General features: G+C 35.9%; 1 protein-coding gene across 1 annotated transcript; it reads right to left on the reverse strand.

Annotated features, from left to right (window-relative positions):
- Window positions 1–993: 993 nt before the first annotated feature.
- Window positions 994–1881, reverse strand: LOC139848599 (uncharacterized mitochondrial protein AtMg00810-like). Its single transcript, XM_071838323.1, has one exon. The coding sequence runs from the start codon at window positions 1879–1881 to the stop codon at window positions 994–996; it is 888 nt and encodes a 295-aa protein (XP_071694424.1).
- Between the last annotated feature and the right edge of the window lie 14889 nt (window positions 1882–16770).

The following is a 16770-nucleotide window of genomic DNA, read 5'->3' on the forward strand; positions in this document are numbered from 1 at the left end:
TGAACATAACTTTGAGTCTTTGACCCCGGTTGCTCAATGGTATCACTCGAAAAAAATGTACGCTATCCACTGGTGTCACTAGTTAAAACCTCAAAAAAAAATTCTACTAGATCTCGTTTTTCAATGGTTGCACGTGCTACCGGTCCTGACCATATAGGTCCGCCCCTGGATATAGATATAGATTTGTAGTAACTTTTCCAACTTTTTTACCAATAATAAATTCAAAGAGGTGAAAATGTATTTAATAGACCATACTTAATTTTCTGAAACTTATATAGATTTATGTGTATTGAAAATCGGCTTTAACAAATATCGAAACAATAATCATCTATTGTGTATCGTTATTTTTACACTTATTGAATTAATACCCGTTTGTTGATTTTACGTTTTTTGAGATTAGGTGGATTACTAGCCCTTGCACATGTTGTTGAGCTTACAAGACAGGTGGTTGTTTATAGCTGAAACTTACAAATGACTATACTTTACTCCTGCACACAAAGGTGATTGATCTTTTTTATGGTTCAACACAAGTGGTTCTTTTTTCGATTTTTAATGTATAGAGTTTATTTATAATTTTTCTTTGCTCTGAAGTATTTATATGGAACTGCTTTAAGATTCTTATCATTTGGTCATGTTCTCATTTATGTTTTTCTCATGTTCAAAATGTTTTTTTTTTTTTTTTTTTTTTTTTTGCAGACAACATATTTGACAACCCCGCAAGCACTCGAACGTCCTTCTTTTAATGTGAGTTGGTTTTTTTTGACAAAGTATTTATATTTGACAACCCCGCAAACACTCGACCCGCCTTATTGAAAGAATGCAATTCGTGATCTCATTGATCAATACATGTGTGTATATATACACGTTTACATACAAGGTAAGTATATCAATCCTAACAAACAATACCACTAATTATGGAGTGGATATGTGATCATATATTTATGCTAATTACAAAGTCAATGATATCTATTCTATAATAATAATAATATACGGCTAATACTCCCTCGCAGTCGAAGCGTCGAGTTTCCCGATGCGAAGGCTGGATCTAAAATCGGTAAACAAAAGACGTGGCAGAACCTTTGTAAATATGTCTGCAATCTGATAACGAGTGGGCACATGTAGAACACGAACTTGACCTTTCGCCACCTTCTCGCGAACAAAATGGATATCAATTTCAACGTGTTTTGTACGTTGATGCTGAACCGGATTGCCGGATAAATAAATAGCGCTAATATTGTCACAATAAACCAAAGTAGCCTTCGAAGTGGGACAATGAAGTTCAAGAAGCAGATTACGTAACCAACAAGATTCGACTACAACATTCGCTACACCCCTATACTCGGCTTCAGTACTAGACCTAGATAACGTGGATTGTCGTTTAGAAGACCAAGAAATCAGGTTATCACCATAGTAAACACAATAACCAGAAGTGGAACGCCTAGTGTCGGGACAACCGCCCCAATCTGCATCGGTGTATGCTAGTAAGTCAGTCGACGTTGACTTGGTAATGTAAATACCGACCTCGGATGTGCCTTTTATATATCTAATAATACGCTTCAATGCATCCATGTGTACTTCCTTAGGATCATGCATATGTAGACACACTTGCTGAACTGCATAGGAGATATCGGGTAGGGTAAAGGTTAGATATTGGAGCTCACCCGCTAAACTCCGATATTGAGTAATGTTGGCATATGGACGACCCTTTTTGGAACTAATTTTGCCGATGGTATCAACGGGTGTGGACACGGGGTTGCATTTGGTAAGACCAGAGCGTGTTATGATAACATTGGCATATGCTTGTTGAGTCAAGAAAAGACCATGCGATGTTCTAACAACCGAAATGCCCAAGAAGGAGTGTAACGGGCCCAAATCTTTCATAGCAAACTCATGTGATAATAAATGCATAAGCCTCTTTCGTAAATAATGACTAGAGGTGGTGAGCACAATGTCATCAACATATAACAAGAGATAGGCAATATCATGGCCGTGGTGGTAGATAAAAAGTGAATGATCACACTTGCTATGAGTGAAGCCGATGGTGGATGAGAAATCAGCAAAACGTTGATACCAAGTGCGAGGTGCTTGCTTCAAACCGTATAAAGAGCGCTTTAAAATGTAGTGACCCGAACTTTTCCATGTTTATATATATTAATTGAGATTGATATTTACATGATTAAATATTTCCAACATGTTAAGCAATCAAACTTATTAAGACTTGATTAATTGAAATATGTTTCATATAGACAATTGACCACCCAAGTTGACCGGTGATTCACGAACGTTAAAACTTGTAAAAACTCTATGATGACATATATATGGATATATATATAGTTAACATGATACTATGATAAGTAAACATATCATTAAGTATATTAACAATGAACTACATATGTAAAAACAAGACTACTAACTTAATGATATTTAAACGATACATATATGTAACGATTATCGTTGTAAAGACATTTAATGTATATATATCATATTAAGAGATATTCATACATGATAATATCATGATAATATAATAATTTAAAATCTCATTTGATATTATAAATATTGGGTTAACAACATTTAACAAGATCGTTAACCTAAAGGTTTCAAAACAACACTTACATGTAACAACTAACGATGACTTAACGACTCAGTTAAAATGTATATACATGTAGTGTTTTAATATGTATTTATACACTTTTGAAAGACTTCAATACACTTATCAAAATACTTCTACTTAACAAAAATGCTTACAATTACATCCTCGTTCAGTTTCATCAACAATTCTACTCGTATGCACCCGTATTCGTACTCGTACAATACACAGCTTTTAGATGTATGTACTATTGGTATATACACTCCAATGATCAGCTCTTAGCAGCCCATGTGAGTCACCTAATACATGTGGGAACCATCATTTGGCAACTAGCATGAAATATCTCATAAAATTACAAAAATATGAGTAATCATTCATGACTTATTTACATGAAAATAAAATTACATATCCTTTATATCTAATCCATACACCAACGACCAAAAACACCTACAAACACTTTCATTCTTTAATTTTCTTCATCTAATTGATCTCTCTCAAGTTCTATCTTCAAGTTCTAAGCGTTCTTCATATATTCTACAAGTTCTAGTTACATTAAATCAAGAATACTTTCAAGTTTGCTAGCTCACTTCCAATCTTGTAAAGTGATCATCCAACCTCAAGAAATCTTTGTTTCTTACAGTAGGTTATCATTCTAATACAAGGTAATAATCATATTCAAACTTTGGTTCAATTTCTATAACTATAACAATCTTATTTCAAGTGATGATCTTACTTGAACTTGTTTTCGTGTCATGATTCTGCTTCAAGAACTTCGAGCCATCCAAGGATCCGTTGAAGCTAGATCCATTTTTTTCTTTTCCAGTAGGTTTATCCAAGGAACTTAAGGTAGTAATGATGTTCATAACATCATTCGATTCATATATATAAAGCTATCTTATTCGAAGGTTTAAACTTGTAATCACTAGAACATAGTTTAGTTAATTCTAAACTTGTTCGCAAACAAAAGTTAATCCTTCTAACTTGACTTTTAAAATCAACTAAACACATGTTCTATATCTATATGATATGCTAACTTAATGATTTAAAACCTGGAAACACGAAAAACACCGTAAAACCGGATTTACGCCGTCGTAGTAACACCGCGGGCTGTTTTGGGTTAGTTAATTAAAAACTATGATAAACTTTGATTTAAAAGTTGTTATTATGAGAAAATGATTTTTATTATGAACATGAAACTATATCCAAAAATTATGGTTAAACTCAAAGTGGAAGTATGTTTTCTAAAATGGTCATCTAGACGTCGTTCTTTCGACTGAAATGACTACCTTTACAAAAACGACTTGTAACTTATTTTTCCGACTATAAACCTATACTTTTTCTGTTTAGATTCATAAAATAGAGTTCAATATGAAACCATAGCAATTTGATTCACTCAAAACGGATTTAAAATGAAGAAGTTATGGGTAAAACAAGATTGGATAATTTTTCTCATTTTAGCTACGTGAAAATTGGTAACAAATCTATTCCAACCATAACTTAATCAACTTGTATTGTATATTATGTAATCTTGAGATACCATAGACACGTATACAATGTTTCGACCTATCATGTCGATACATCTATATATATTTCGGAACAACCATAGACACTCCATATGTGAATGTTGGAGTTAGCTATACGGGGTTGAGGTTGATTTCAAAATATATATAGTTTGAGTTGTGATCAATACTGAGATACGTATACACTGGGTCGTGGATTGATTCAAGATAATATTTATCGATTTATTTCTGTACATCTAACTGTGGACAACTAGTTGTAAGTTACTAACGAGGACAGCTGACTTAATAAACTTAAAACATCAAAATATATTAAAAGTGTTGTAAATATATTTTGAACATACTTTGATATATATGTATATATTGTTATAGGTTCGTGAATCAACCAGTGGCCAAGTCTTACTTCCCGACGAAGTAAAAATCTGTGAAAGTGAGTTATAGTCCCACTTTTAAAATCTAATATTTTTGGGATGAGAATACATGCAGGTTTTATAAATGATTTACAAAATAGACACAAGTACGTGAAACTACATTCTATGGTTGAATTATCAAAATCGAATATGCCCCTTTTTATTAAGTCTGGTAATCTAAGAATTAGGGAACAGACACCCTAATTGACGCGAATCCTAAAGATAGATCTATTGGGCCTAACAAACCCCATCCAAAGTACCGGATGTTTTAGTACTTCGAAATTTATATCATATCCGAAGGGTGTCCCGGAATGATGGGGATATTCTTATATATGCATCTTGTTAATGTCGGTTACCAGGTGTTCACCATATGAATGATTTTTATCTCTATGTATGGGATGTGTATTGAAATATGAAATCTTGTGGTCTATTGTTACGATTTGATATATATAGGTTAAACCTATAACTCACCAACATTTTTGTTGACGTTTAAAGCATGTTTATTCTCAGGTGAATATTAAGAGCTTCCGCTGTTGCATACTAAAATAAGGACAAGATTTGGAGTCCATGTTTGTATGATATTGTGTAAAAACTGCATTCAAGAAACTGATTTCGATGTAACATATTTGTATTGTAAACCATTATGTAATGGTCGTGTGTAAACAGGATATTTTAGATTATCATTATTTGATAATCTACGTAAAGCTTTTTAAACCTTTATTTATGAAATAAAGATTATGGTTTGTTTTAAAAATGAATGCAGTCTTTGAAAAACGTCTCATATAGAGGTCAAAACCTCGCAACGAAATCAATTAATATGGAACGTTTTTAATCAATAAGAACGGGACATTTCATAAAAGACAAACATGATCCGGATACCTCGAGTCCCTAAACCCCATAGGCTGATGCATGTAGACAGTTTCATGGAGATTGCCATGTAAAAACGCGTTTTTAACGTCTAGTTGATGAATTGGCCATGACTTAGAAACAGCAATACTAAGGACCATGCGTATCGTTGCCGGTTTGACAACGAGACTAAATGTTTCATGACAATCGATACCAAGGTGTTGAGATCGCCCGTCACCGACGAGGCGAGCTTTATATCTCTCAAATGTTCCATCCGACTTGGTTTTGTGCCTGAAAATCCACATAGATCTAATAACCTGCATATTAGGCAAACGTGGTACAAGCACCCATGTATTATTATTCATTAAAGCTATATATTCGTCGGTCATGGCACGTTTCCAATTTGGGTCGGATAAGGCTTCTTTCGGGTTTTTAGGTAGTGGAGAAAGAGAGGTGGTGGCGGTTAGAATAAAAGGAACATTAGGTTTAACGATACCCGACATACTACGTGTGACAACAGTTCGAATGGGAGCTGGAGGAGGCATAGTCGGTTGTGCATTGGAATCAGAAGAGGTAGATAGATTAGGACTCGTATGTGTAGGAGAATTAATTGGACTTGTATTTGAAGTAGGTGAGGTAGTAGAAGAAGGACTTGTAGTTGTAGTAGTAGTAGGATCAATTGTATTATGGGTGATTGGCACATCAGTAGGAATAGAACTAGAAATAGGCGTAGAAATAGTGGTAGGAAGTGGACTGGCATTTTCAGAATTTGCTGGGCTAAGTGGACTGGTGAGGTTAGGAATAGTGTTGGTAGAAAGTGGACTAGTTGGTGAGTTAGGAGATGGGCTTGTCGTAGAAGGCCCAGTAGGAGGAGTAGATGTAAGTATCGTATGGTGGTGTTGAAGGTTAATATCATCAGTACAGAAAGAGTATTGTGATGGAGTGGTGGGGTTTATTTTGGAGAAAGGGAATGTAGTTTCATCGAAAATTACGTGTCTAGAAATAATTATTTTTCGAGTGGATAAATCGTAGCATTTGTAGCCCCGATGATTAGAAGGATAACCCAAGAAAACACAAGGAGTGGATCGAGATTCAAGTTTGTTTATTTTAGTAGGTGGAAAAAGAGGATAGCATAGACAACCAAACACGCGTAGGTCAGTGTATGAGGGGATACGGTTATATAGCCTTTGAGTGGGGAAGATGTGTTGAAGAAGTTTGGTTGGGAGAATGTTTATAAGATAAGTGGCCATCTCAAGAGCATGATGCCAAAAACGGGGAGGAACGGAAGAGTGAGATAAAAGAGTATGCATTATATTATTAATGGCTCGAATTTTTCTTTCGGCTTTTTCGTTTTGAGACTAAGTGTAAGGGCAAGAGAAACGGAATGTCATGCCATTTGTGGTACAAAAATTGTGAAATAATCTATTGTTATACTCCGTTCCATTATCACATTGCAATTGTTTAATTTTAACACCAAATTGAGTATGTATAAAGGTGTGAAAAGATTGAAATATTTGGAAAACTTGTGACTTGTGTCCAATGGGGTATGTCCATAGAAAGTTTGTATAATTATCAAGGAAAAGAACATAATATTGATGTCCACTACTACTAACAATAGGAGAAGTCCATAAATCACTATGTATTATTTCAAAAGGAGAAAAAGTAAAAGAATTCGATGCATAAAATGGTAACCGAGTTTGTTTGCCAAAAACACATGATTGACAAATCTTATTACTAGAGTTCAAATTACAAGTAATTGAACGTTTATTTCTAAGAGATTTCAAAACATCACCACCCGGATGACCTAGGCGATGATGCCACAAATCTTGAGACAAAGCAATAAAAGCGGAAGGTGAGTTGAGTTGGTGCAACATGGAAGAGTGGAGTGGATATAGGTCCCCGGTACTATTGCATCTAAGGATGGTGGTCCCCTTCGGATAGTCCTTCACAGTAAAACCAAAAGGGTCAAATGAAATAGAAATATTATTATCAGTTGTTAAACGACGGACAGAGATTAGATTTTTAACTAATTGAGGTGCAAAAAGGATATTAGATAGAAGTAAAGGTTTATTAGGTGTAGGTATAGAGGTGTGACCGAACAAATTAATTGGGATACGATTGCCATTCTCGACTAAAATATATTTAGGATAACTTGAATGAACAAAAGACATGAGTGTACCTTGTGACCCGGTCATGTATGATGAGGCTCCCGTGTCCAAATACCAATTATTGTCCTCAGGCGGATTCATACTCATTGTGTACATGGCCGATTCGATGTCTGTGGGTACGCTAGAAGAAGCAGATGGTGCATAGGATGGAGTATTGGGCCTAGGACCCAACAAGCCAGCTTGTCCATTAACGTGAGTGGGTCTTGGCCAATTTGTAGTTGGATAAGGGCAAGGGGCGGGAGCCCAATTCTGTTGATAAGCCCATGGGTTGTAGTTGTTCTGTTGCCAAGCCGATTGCTACCAGTTGGGATTGTACGGAGCAGAACCAGAATAACTCGCACCTGAAAACGAACGACCCCTGCCCCGATAATTGTTACTCCGACCACCATAACCACCACGATTCGATGAACGACCTCGTTGATAATTGCCGGAACCACGTCCGGTATTGGTTGAATTTGTCGGCTGAGCAGATTTAGGGTTCGAAAGTGTGGTGGTAGCGACGAGAGCAGTATCCGTAACACTTGAATTGGCCGACGATTGTTTTTCTTTACGACTTTCTTCTAGTGTTAATTTGGATCGAGCAACATAAAAGCTTGGAAGCTTATCCATATGAGTGATCTGTGCAGCGACTTGTTCATAAGCAGGGCTCAACCGGTAACCATTTGTAACACAAGATGATCTTCTTCAATTGCAGGTCCAACATTAGATAATTGATCGGCTAGAACTTTAAGTTCTTCACAATAATCAGAAACATTAGAGAAGCTATCAAGTTTGGTGTTATGGAATTTATGTAGCAGGTAAACATGTCGCGAATTGCGATTATCATGAAAAAGATTCTTCAACCGATCCTAAGCTTGTTGAGCGGTTGAGTTGGTCTTCATAACTGTGCGAAACAGATTCTTGGATATAGTCCCATATATCCATTGAAGCACAATAGCATCAATCCGATCCCATAGAGCAGGATTCGGTGGTGTGACAGGAGTGGTAGTATCAAATGTAGAACCGGTAACAGAAGCATCAGTGGTAGTGTCAGGAATGATGTGATCAATAACTAAAAAAGCTCGACAATGGATCTTGAACAATTCTGCCCAAGATTCATACAACCCGTTTTCCATCTCAAGAACGATGGGAATGAAGTTTCGGATGTTGTTGACAGTCGTGGCAGGTGGATTTGGTTGTTTGCGGCCATTGATTGATTGATTGTGAGAAGTGTTTTGAGAGAGAAGATTGAAGAAGGGGATTTGTGAGAAAATAATATCGGCACCTAAACTGATACCATGAAAGAATGCAATTCGTGATCTCATTGATCAATACATGTGTGTATATATACACGTTTACATACAAGATAAGTATATCAATCCTATCAAACAATACCACTAATTATGGAGTGGATATGTGATCATATATTTATGCTAATTACAAAGTCAATGATATCTATTCTATAATAATAATAATAATATACGGCTAATACTTATTTCTAGGGTTGTTGTTCATAATCTGCAATGATGTGGTATTCACTGTTCATATTATTTGGTTATTTATGTCTACCGCGAGCTGCAATCTGGCTACCATCATAATGTTCTTAATTATGGTTTATTTATACCTCAACATAGTTGGTTTTCTTATGTGCTGAATGGTAGTCATGATCCACAAAATCAAAGCTTACTTAAAGATATTTGGAATATTATCGAAGATAAGGGTAATAGTATTTATGGTTGGATCTGCCTTCATATCCAAAGAAGATACCAGGTTAGTAAGTTAAAGGACTTCTCTGTTGCTAAGAATCAAGGCGTTTCTTTTTGGTTCTTTGCTGCTATTTTGACTTTACAAAGTCAACGAGTCAAAACGGGGATATGATTTTTTATCCTACTGTGAGCAATTTTATTTGGGATGCTGACTTATTTAGTTTTATGGGGTGTCTTATATTATTTGAGAATCAATGGGTCAAAGTTCTCAAGGCAAAATATGTTTATGAGTGGGAAAAGATAAGTGTTTTGAATGCTAATGGTGACCAAATGAGTTTAGTTATTAAGGATATAAAAGATTTAAATTATTCTGCTCAAAATGGTGGTGAGGTTTAAATGGATCATTAATATAGTATAAAAAATTATGGTTATGAATGAAAATAGTAATGATATGATTGTTTTGAGTAAAGATATGCAATTTTCATTAAATGTTTTGTAGCAGTTGCTGATTTAGTAGTAGCATGTTGGGTTATTTAATACACTAACGTCATGTTAAACTTGCTACAGGGTTGTCGTACATGTGTGGTGTACGTGTGGTATGGGTTGACTTCATTCGCGACTAACGTTACAATGGAAATACTATCTTGAGGTAATTGTAGCTTCACACTCCATATTATGTGTTTCAAATCTATTTATCTCTTTATACTATTGAAAGGAGATTTCCCTATAGTTTTGATCTTGAGGTAGCTTTAGACATTCTCTCATAGGAGTCGATAACGGGCTTTTCAACTTAATTTTAAATTATTTGCTTACTGGTGGAAGTCGAATGAAGCTTTATCAGCGTGTCATGAAGACTAGAAGACTGCAACCTGAATTCTGTTAGTTTGGAGCTGCGATTTTCCACTAAAGACTATTTTTTCACTTTTAAAGGTCAACAAGTAGTTATAGTTTATTGGTTGCTGGGCTGCTATTATGATCGTATTATCTACCAAGCCATGGTGTTATTGCAATTTTGTATGCAGAGGATCAATCTACATAATATTGGTATTTTCACTATTTTTTAATCCTATGTGGTTTGAGGGGTAATAATATGCTGATTAGATTGTGGTGTGCTGATAAAAATAATGGCGTTAAAATGGTTTGATGGAGCTGCCTTCATATCCCAAATATGTTTCAATATTTATTTATGTATTTAAGTGGTGCTCAAAATATTGACTTTTAAAAGTCAACGTTTCATGGTGAACAGAGGTATGTTTGTTCTTATGAGCTATGTTGTGTATTAGTGGGGCCCTTGGATTACATAGAGAATATGAGGTTCTAGGTGGTAAGACTACAAATGTTAAATTCAATTTGCAGTTACTTTATGACTTTGTGCATGTGATAGGTTTTCAAGACATTCCCTGGTCGAAGATGGTGAGATGGGTTTGGATGGTATATACTACATCAAAAGGTACACGTGCTGCTATTTTGTTTCTTCTTGTCCTCAAAATTCTGTTGGTTTCTATTGTTACTTGGACTCTTAAAAATCAACGAGCCTTTAGTTGTTATATTGGGAATGAGAATGTGGAGGGTTTATGGTTGATGTTGGATGTGTCTGATTATACGAGGTGTTTGAGTAATGAGTCAGCTAAGGGTGGCAAAACTGATACAAGCATTTCAATGATTCGAGACTACTTTTTTTATTCTGGATTTTTAATATATCGAGTAGCTTATTTCATGTATCATATTATTATTGTCATTAGTCATGTTATAAACCAAATGTGGAATTGGGATGTACATTAGCCCTTGCTTAGCTTAGGGTTGTTTTTATTTTTTGTTTAGTGTTATGATAATTGTCATTGTACAAGTGTCGTGGTTGTTCAATAAGTTCAACTCCTCGGGTATTCCCGTTGTAGTTGTACTCTTTTTTAACTTCTAATGAATTTTTTCAGGGTGCAGTCCTCTTATCTAAAAAAGAAAATCAGCAGTTTTACATATATTTGCAAGATAAAAAATAAACATGTCGGAATTAATAGCCTTAATATTTGTGAATTGTGTAAAACAATGTTTCACTTATGAAACTTTTGTTGATGCGCTTACATATAATTTTGCTACTGTTGGTCAAGTGTTTTGTGTTTTGCTAATGTCGAAATTAGTAGTCTTAATCTATGTTTTTTGTGTAAAACAAAAAAACAAAGTCATATTATGTTTATTTCATCCACACAAATAGCGTTATTTCTGTCTATATTTATGTTTAGCACAATGATACAAAAACTTCAATGCATTTGATGGATTGAAAAACATTGTTTATTTAATTATCTACTGATGTTTTATTTTCAAAGTTCATTTGATATTGTCATCATTATCTTCTTTTTTTATAATTAGTGTAATTAGAACCATTCGTGCAACGCACGGGCTCTCAAAGTCTAGTACTTACTATGCCAAAATTACTCCTCAAATCACAGTTAACTCATTTCCCGATTGAATTCCGATCATCATCAGAGTTCAATCATTTCATATAATAATCACTCAATCTAATTGAGTATATTAATCTGATCGATTGTTTTACGCCCTCGAGATTCCAAATTCTGATCGGGTTTGCACGAATGCCGGAGTTAAAATAATCAATCAAATCCACCTTTCCCAATAATTAAGCACTCAAATCTTTAACTATCTGTTTTACTATTATACATCTGTTTTAGGTTCGATTACAAATGTTTTTTATTTTTGTTTTTGGCTGCGATGTTACTGGGTGTTGGCTGTTTGCTGCTAGTAAATAACTCTTAACGAGAGAATCATGATACGGAGTAAATAATAGTGTCATATGCCTATCTTCTGTGTACCTTGAGGAGCATTTGGGTATTAGACTTTTTTACTGAAGGTCGCTTGTTGACTTTTAAACCAATTTTTCCCTTAGTGGTATTCTTAATATATTATTTGTTAATGTTTGTAGTACATTTTGTTTTTGTCGAGGTTTTCTTTGCTGATTAAATCTATTATATGTATTCTTATACCATTATTAATTAGTGTTTGTAATGCTGTTCTTTTTTATTTCAGAAATGAAGGATTATGTTGTTATAGTTCATCTATTGGAAAAGACAGATTAAACACCACATAGATATTTATATTTATATTAGTAATAACTTTTGATTATTTAAATAAGAGGCTAATATCAGTCTGATTAAGTCCAACTACACATGGTATCGTAATAACCTGATAATAAGGCAAATACACAATGTATATGCTCGACTCAACACATCGATAAACCGACACACTATTGCTGCAGAAGATCTTTGATGCTATTAACATCAACGCCGTTTTTTTCCATCGAATCTAGTAATTCAGATACTCTTTCTCCTAAAGTATCCCCTTGTGTTCTCAAGCTCTTAATGTAATTGCACGTCTCTTGAATAATCTTTGTTATTGGTACCTTTTTCATAATACTAATGCTAGTTAGCTTTAACATATAACTAGCATTATTTTTGAATATCAAGTTATTATGTGCTAGTAAACTTAAACTATAGACAAATTTTAAAAACGTACCCTTTTATTATTGCGGCTAGAACTTGAAGCGGGTAGCAATGCTTGTAATTTTAACATGAGATTATCGAGTTCATGTTCTGAGTTCGTAGAAGCTCTCCTACGAGTAGACATGAATAACTTCAGGTGTTTTTTTTTTTTTTTTTTTTTTTTTTGGTACAACTGGAACAACTTTAGCATAAAAAGGCAGTGGAATTTATAGCTTGTAGAGAAATTTAGTTAGAAATATACTATAATCATACTAAACAGTATTGTCTGCTGTTGATTATATAATGTTGGGCTGGGCCCAAATGTTTCAGTCTATTGCACTTTATGGACCTACAAACATTTATGGGTCTTTCCAATTAAGGTTAATTTGGGTCCCATTTTGGTAATAGATTTAACCTTATTTGGACACGTGTTTATTGTTAGATGAGGGTCGATTATAATTAGGCCACTCCCTATCGTAACTAAACTATTCATCCTCTTAACCTTCCACATCAGCGCCACATCAACACAAATATCCTATAACTAACTCATAACTAAACACTCCCTATCATAGCTAAAACAATACTCCTCTTAATATACAACGTACAAGCAATAAAGCATCAAGTCTAACAATAAAAAGCACTGGGACCCGCAATTCCTATAACTCTTCCGTTAAATCTATGGTGAAAGCGGGTAACTAACGCGGGTAACTAAGTGGTGCCTATGGTTAGTTACGGGTAATGAGCGGGTAATGGGCGGGTAACTAACCATAGGGGGTGGTCTTATAAGTAATTGAAGATTGAAGATGCGTAAGTACCACCTAACAGATAGTTTCTGGTGCGAGTATGGTAGGGGTTCTTTTAACTTCTTGTCTATGTCACTTCTTTCAATCTGTGCATTTGTTATTCCAATTTAGTAGTATTAAATTAGTACAAGATAATTTAGATTAATGTTCATATTTGAGCACTTTTATATAATAATATATGGGTTTCATTTGCTTGATTGCAGGCAGCACATTTGTTTTAAGCTTATGTATATTGAATGATTGAAATGGTTTTTGTTGGAGTTTATATGGCGTACACAATCACCAGTTCAGGTGAAATAGTTTATGATAACCCATTTCACATTGGCTATATCTATATCAACAACTATTTAACTATGTAAGGAGTGGGTTGGTTTATTCTTTTTATTATTGGGCCTTGGTTGATAATATGATGGGTCAATCACCAAAATACCCATTTTTTGGACTTTTCTGAGCTGGTACCCAAAAAAAAAAACCTTGACAAAATGCCCGCGCAAGGCGCAAGAGACCTTGCGACCTTGCGACTTGCGTCCTTGCGCCTTGCGTCCTTGTGTTAAAAAATTAGGTCAAATATAGAAATCATACACCACATACACACACACACCCCGACACTCAGCTCTTGCGACCACTTTGCGACCGACGGCGATTACAAAGAACCTTGCACTTGCGACTCCCTTGCGACCCGTCTACCCTTGCGACCTTTCTTCTGAGACTCACCACATCACCACCACCACCACCACCATCGCCAGCACCACCGCCATCAGTACATCTCACCACCATTACCATCACCGCCTCCATTAGCATCACCATCACCACCACGATTGAGAAAAAGGAAGAGAAAAAAAACCGACAAAAAACGTGATCAAGATGTCACAAGAACAGGTAAGTGTTTCCTTTCAACTATCTCCGTTCGATTACTCCATTTCTATGTCGAAAATGATATATAATTTTTGTTGCACACCAAGTAATGGGGACTGTGGTGTTTGGGTCTGCATCCATATGGAGAGGGTGATCTTTGGGTGGGATGAAATCCCAAACATTGGAGATCCTAAAAAGGCCGCAGAAGACTACAGAGTGAGAATGGCCAAGACCTTCTTTCGTGCACGCTTTGATACCCAGGAACCCCCACCAAAAGAGAAAGCAAAAGTTGGTAACTGAGGTTTTATTTTGAAAACTGTAGTTAATTATGTAATTGGTGTATAAAACTGTAAATGTTGTAAACTGTGAACAGGTCCGTAACTGTATTTTTGAAGGCGCAAAGGTGTGTAATCAGACCTTGTGACCTTGCGTCCCGTAATAGCCGTAGACGCAAGGTCCTTCTTGCGGCCTTGCGCCTCGTATTTAGCAGCAGGCGCAAGGTGTTTCTTGCATCTTTGCGCCTTTTTATTAAGCAGGCGCAAGGTGCTTCTTGCGTCCTTGCGCCTATTTTTGAAACATACGCAAGGTTCATCTTGCGACCTTGCGCCACAACATTTTTATTATTCTTGTAACACTAGCTTGTGCATTCAATATTATAACATATGAAGTAACACACGAAACCACATCATAAAATACTAATTAAAAAATATTACAACAATGGAAGACATCACACCTTAATTTGTTCCTGAAAATAAACGTATTCTAGGAACTAATTACTACCTAAATTGTACGTTGGATAAAACTGAGATTGATAAGCTTGAGATGGTTCGACTGTCTCTTTCGCCTTTGAGGTTGTGTTTCTTGCCCGTTGAGAAGTTGATTCACCTGTTCGGTCATAAGCAGCTGGGCATGTTGATCGAGAATGACCTGGTTCTTTGCAACGACTACAAGTTCTTACTTTTTTTGAAGTTTCTTCACCTTTTGAAGGAATGCGTTTTTTACCTTTAGGACGTCCAGGTTGTCTTTTCTTTAGAACTGGGGGGTGTACAAGTTGCAAAATCCCGGGACCCGGATCCGACCATTCAGACCGATGGGGGAGAGGAAGAATGTGTTCGGAATACGTATTTATGTATGTTTGAGTGCTGAACCAATGTGATACATAACAACTAATATCCTCCACTCCGAAGTGTCGTGCTGATGCAATCACATGACCGCAGGGTATGCCTGATAATTGCCATTGACTACATGAACAAGTTCTATCTTGTAGATTAACCAACCCATTTTTTCGTCCATCATGTACCTCTATTAGATCATTTGTCGATGGAAATGCTCGCCATCTTCTTGATTTGTCCGTCCTCTTAGCTAGCTTACGTTCAACATATGGAGTAACCGGTGAAGTAAGACTAACTGATTTGTTGTGATGTTTGAAATACCAATCCTGTATTGAACAACGAAAAAATTCGAACAACATGCAAACGGGTAGTTTACGAGCATGTCTTGATAGAGAGTTTATAGACTCTACACTGTTGCTTGTAAGGTATGAATACCTAATATGAGTAGATTGACTTCTGGACCATCTATTGATACCATCCTCACATAGAACTTTATAAGACGCTTTCAATCTCCTTCGAAATACATCTAGATGATCATGAAAATCCGACGCACGGTACGCCTTAACCATTTTCCAAAAGTGCCAGTCGAAGAATTTCATCTTGTTGGATTTAGTTTTGATGTTCATGAATAAATGACGTGCACAATGAGCGTGAAACGCTTCCGGAAACACGTTTGCAATGCCGTGTGCTATTGAAGCAGCACGATCAGAAATAAAAGTAATCTCTGACATACGATCAACCAAACCATAACTCATTAAATGATCTCTTAGGTTACCAAAAAACCATGACCAAACACTGTTTGTCTCGCCTTCACCAATTCCATAAGCCAATGGCAAAATTCCATTATTGCCATCCATCGCAACAGCAACTAAATTAGTACCCAGGTACTCACCCTTTAAATGTGCAGCATCGACGATGATTATCGGGCGGACATGTTGCACAAATGATCGAATCTGCATGAAATTTTCACAGTAAATCAAATATTATTAATAAAGACCTCATACACCATACGCAAGGCGCAAGGAACACTCTTCTGTCTTGCGCCCACGAAGCGCAAGTAAAGCCTTGCGTCCTTGCGTCTTTAATGCCAGGCGCAAGGTTTTTATTGCGTCCTTGCGTATTCGTTGGCGCAAGGTGACCCTTGCGCCTTTGCGTATGGTGTACCTATTAAAAGGTGGTTTTTGCTAATATATATTTACTTACAACTACTCCAATGGACATGTAACACATCACAAATTTATTTTCTTTATCGGTAACCAAATTGGTGATGGTCCCCGGGTTGTGGATCTTAAGGTTATG

Source organism: Rutidosis leptorrhynchoides, chromosome 5 (assembly GCF_046630445.1).
Source record: "Rutidosis leptorrhynchoides isolate AG116_Rl617_1_P2 chromosome 5, CSIRO_AGI_Rlap_v1, whole genome shotgun sequence".
NCBI classification, from domain to species: domain Eukaryota; kingdom Viridiplantae; phylum Streptophyta; class Magnoliopsida; order Asterales; family Asteraceae; genus Rutidosis; species Rutidosis leptorrhynchoides.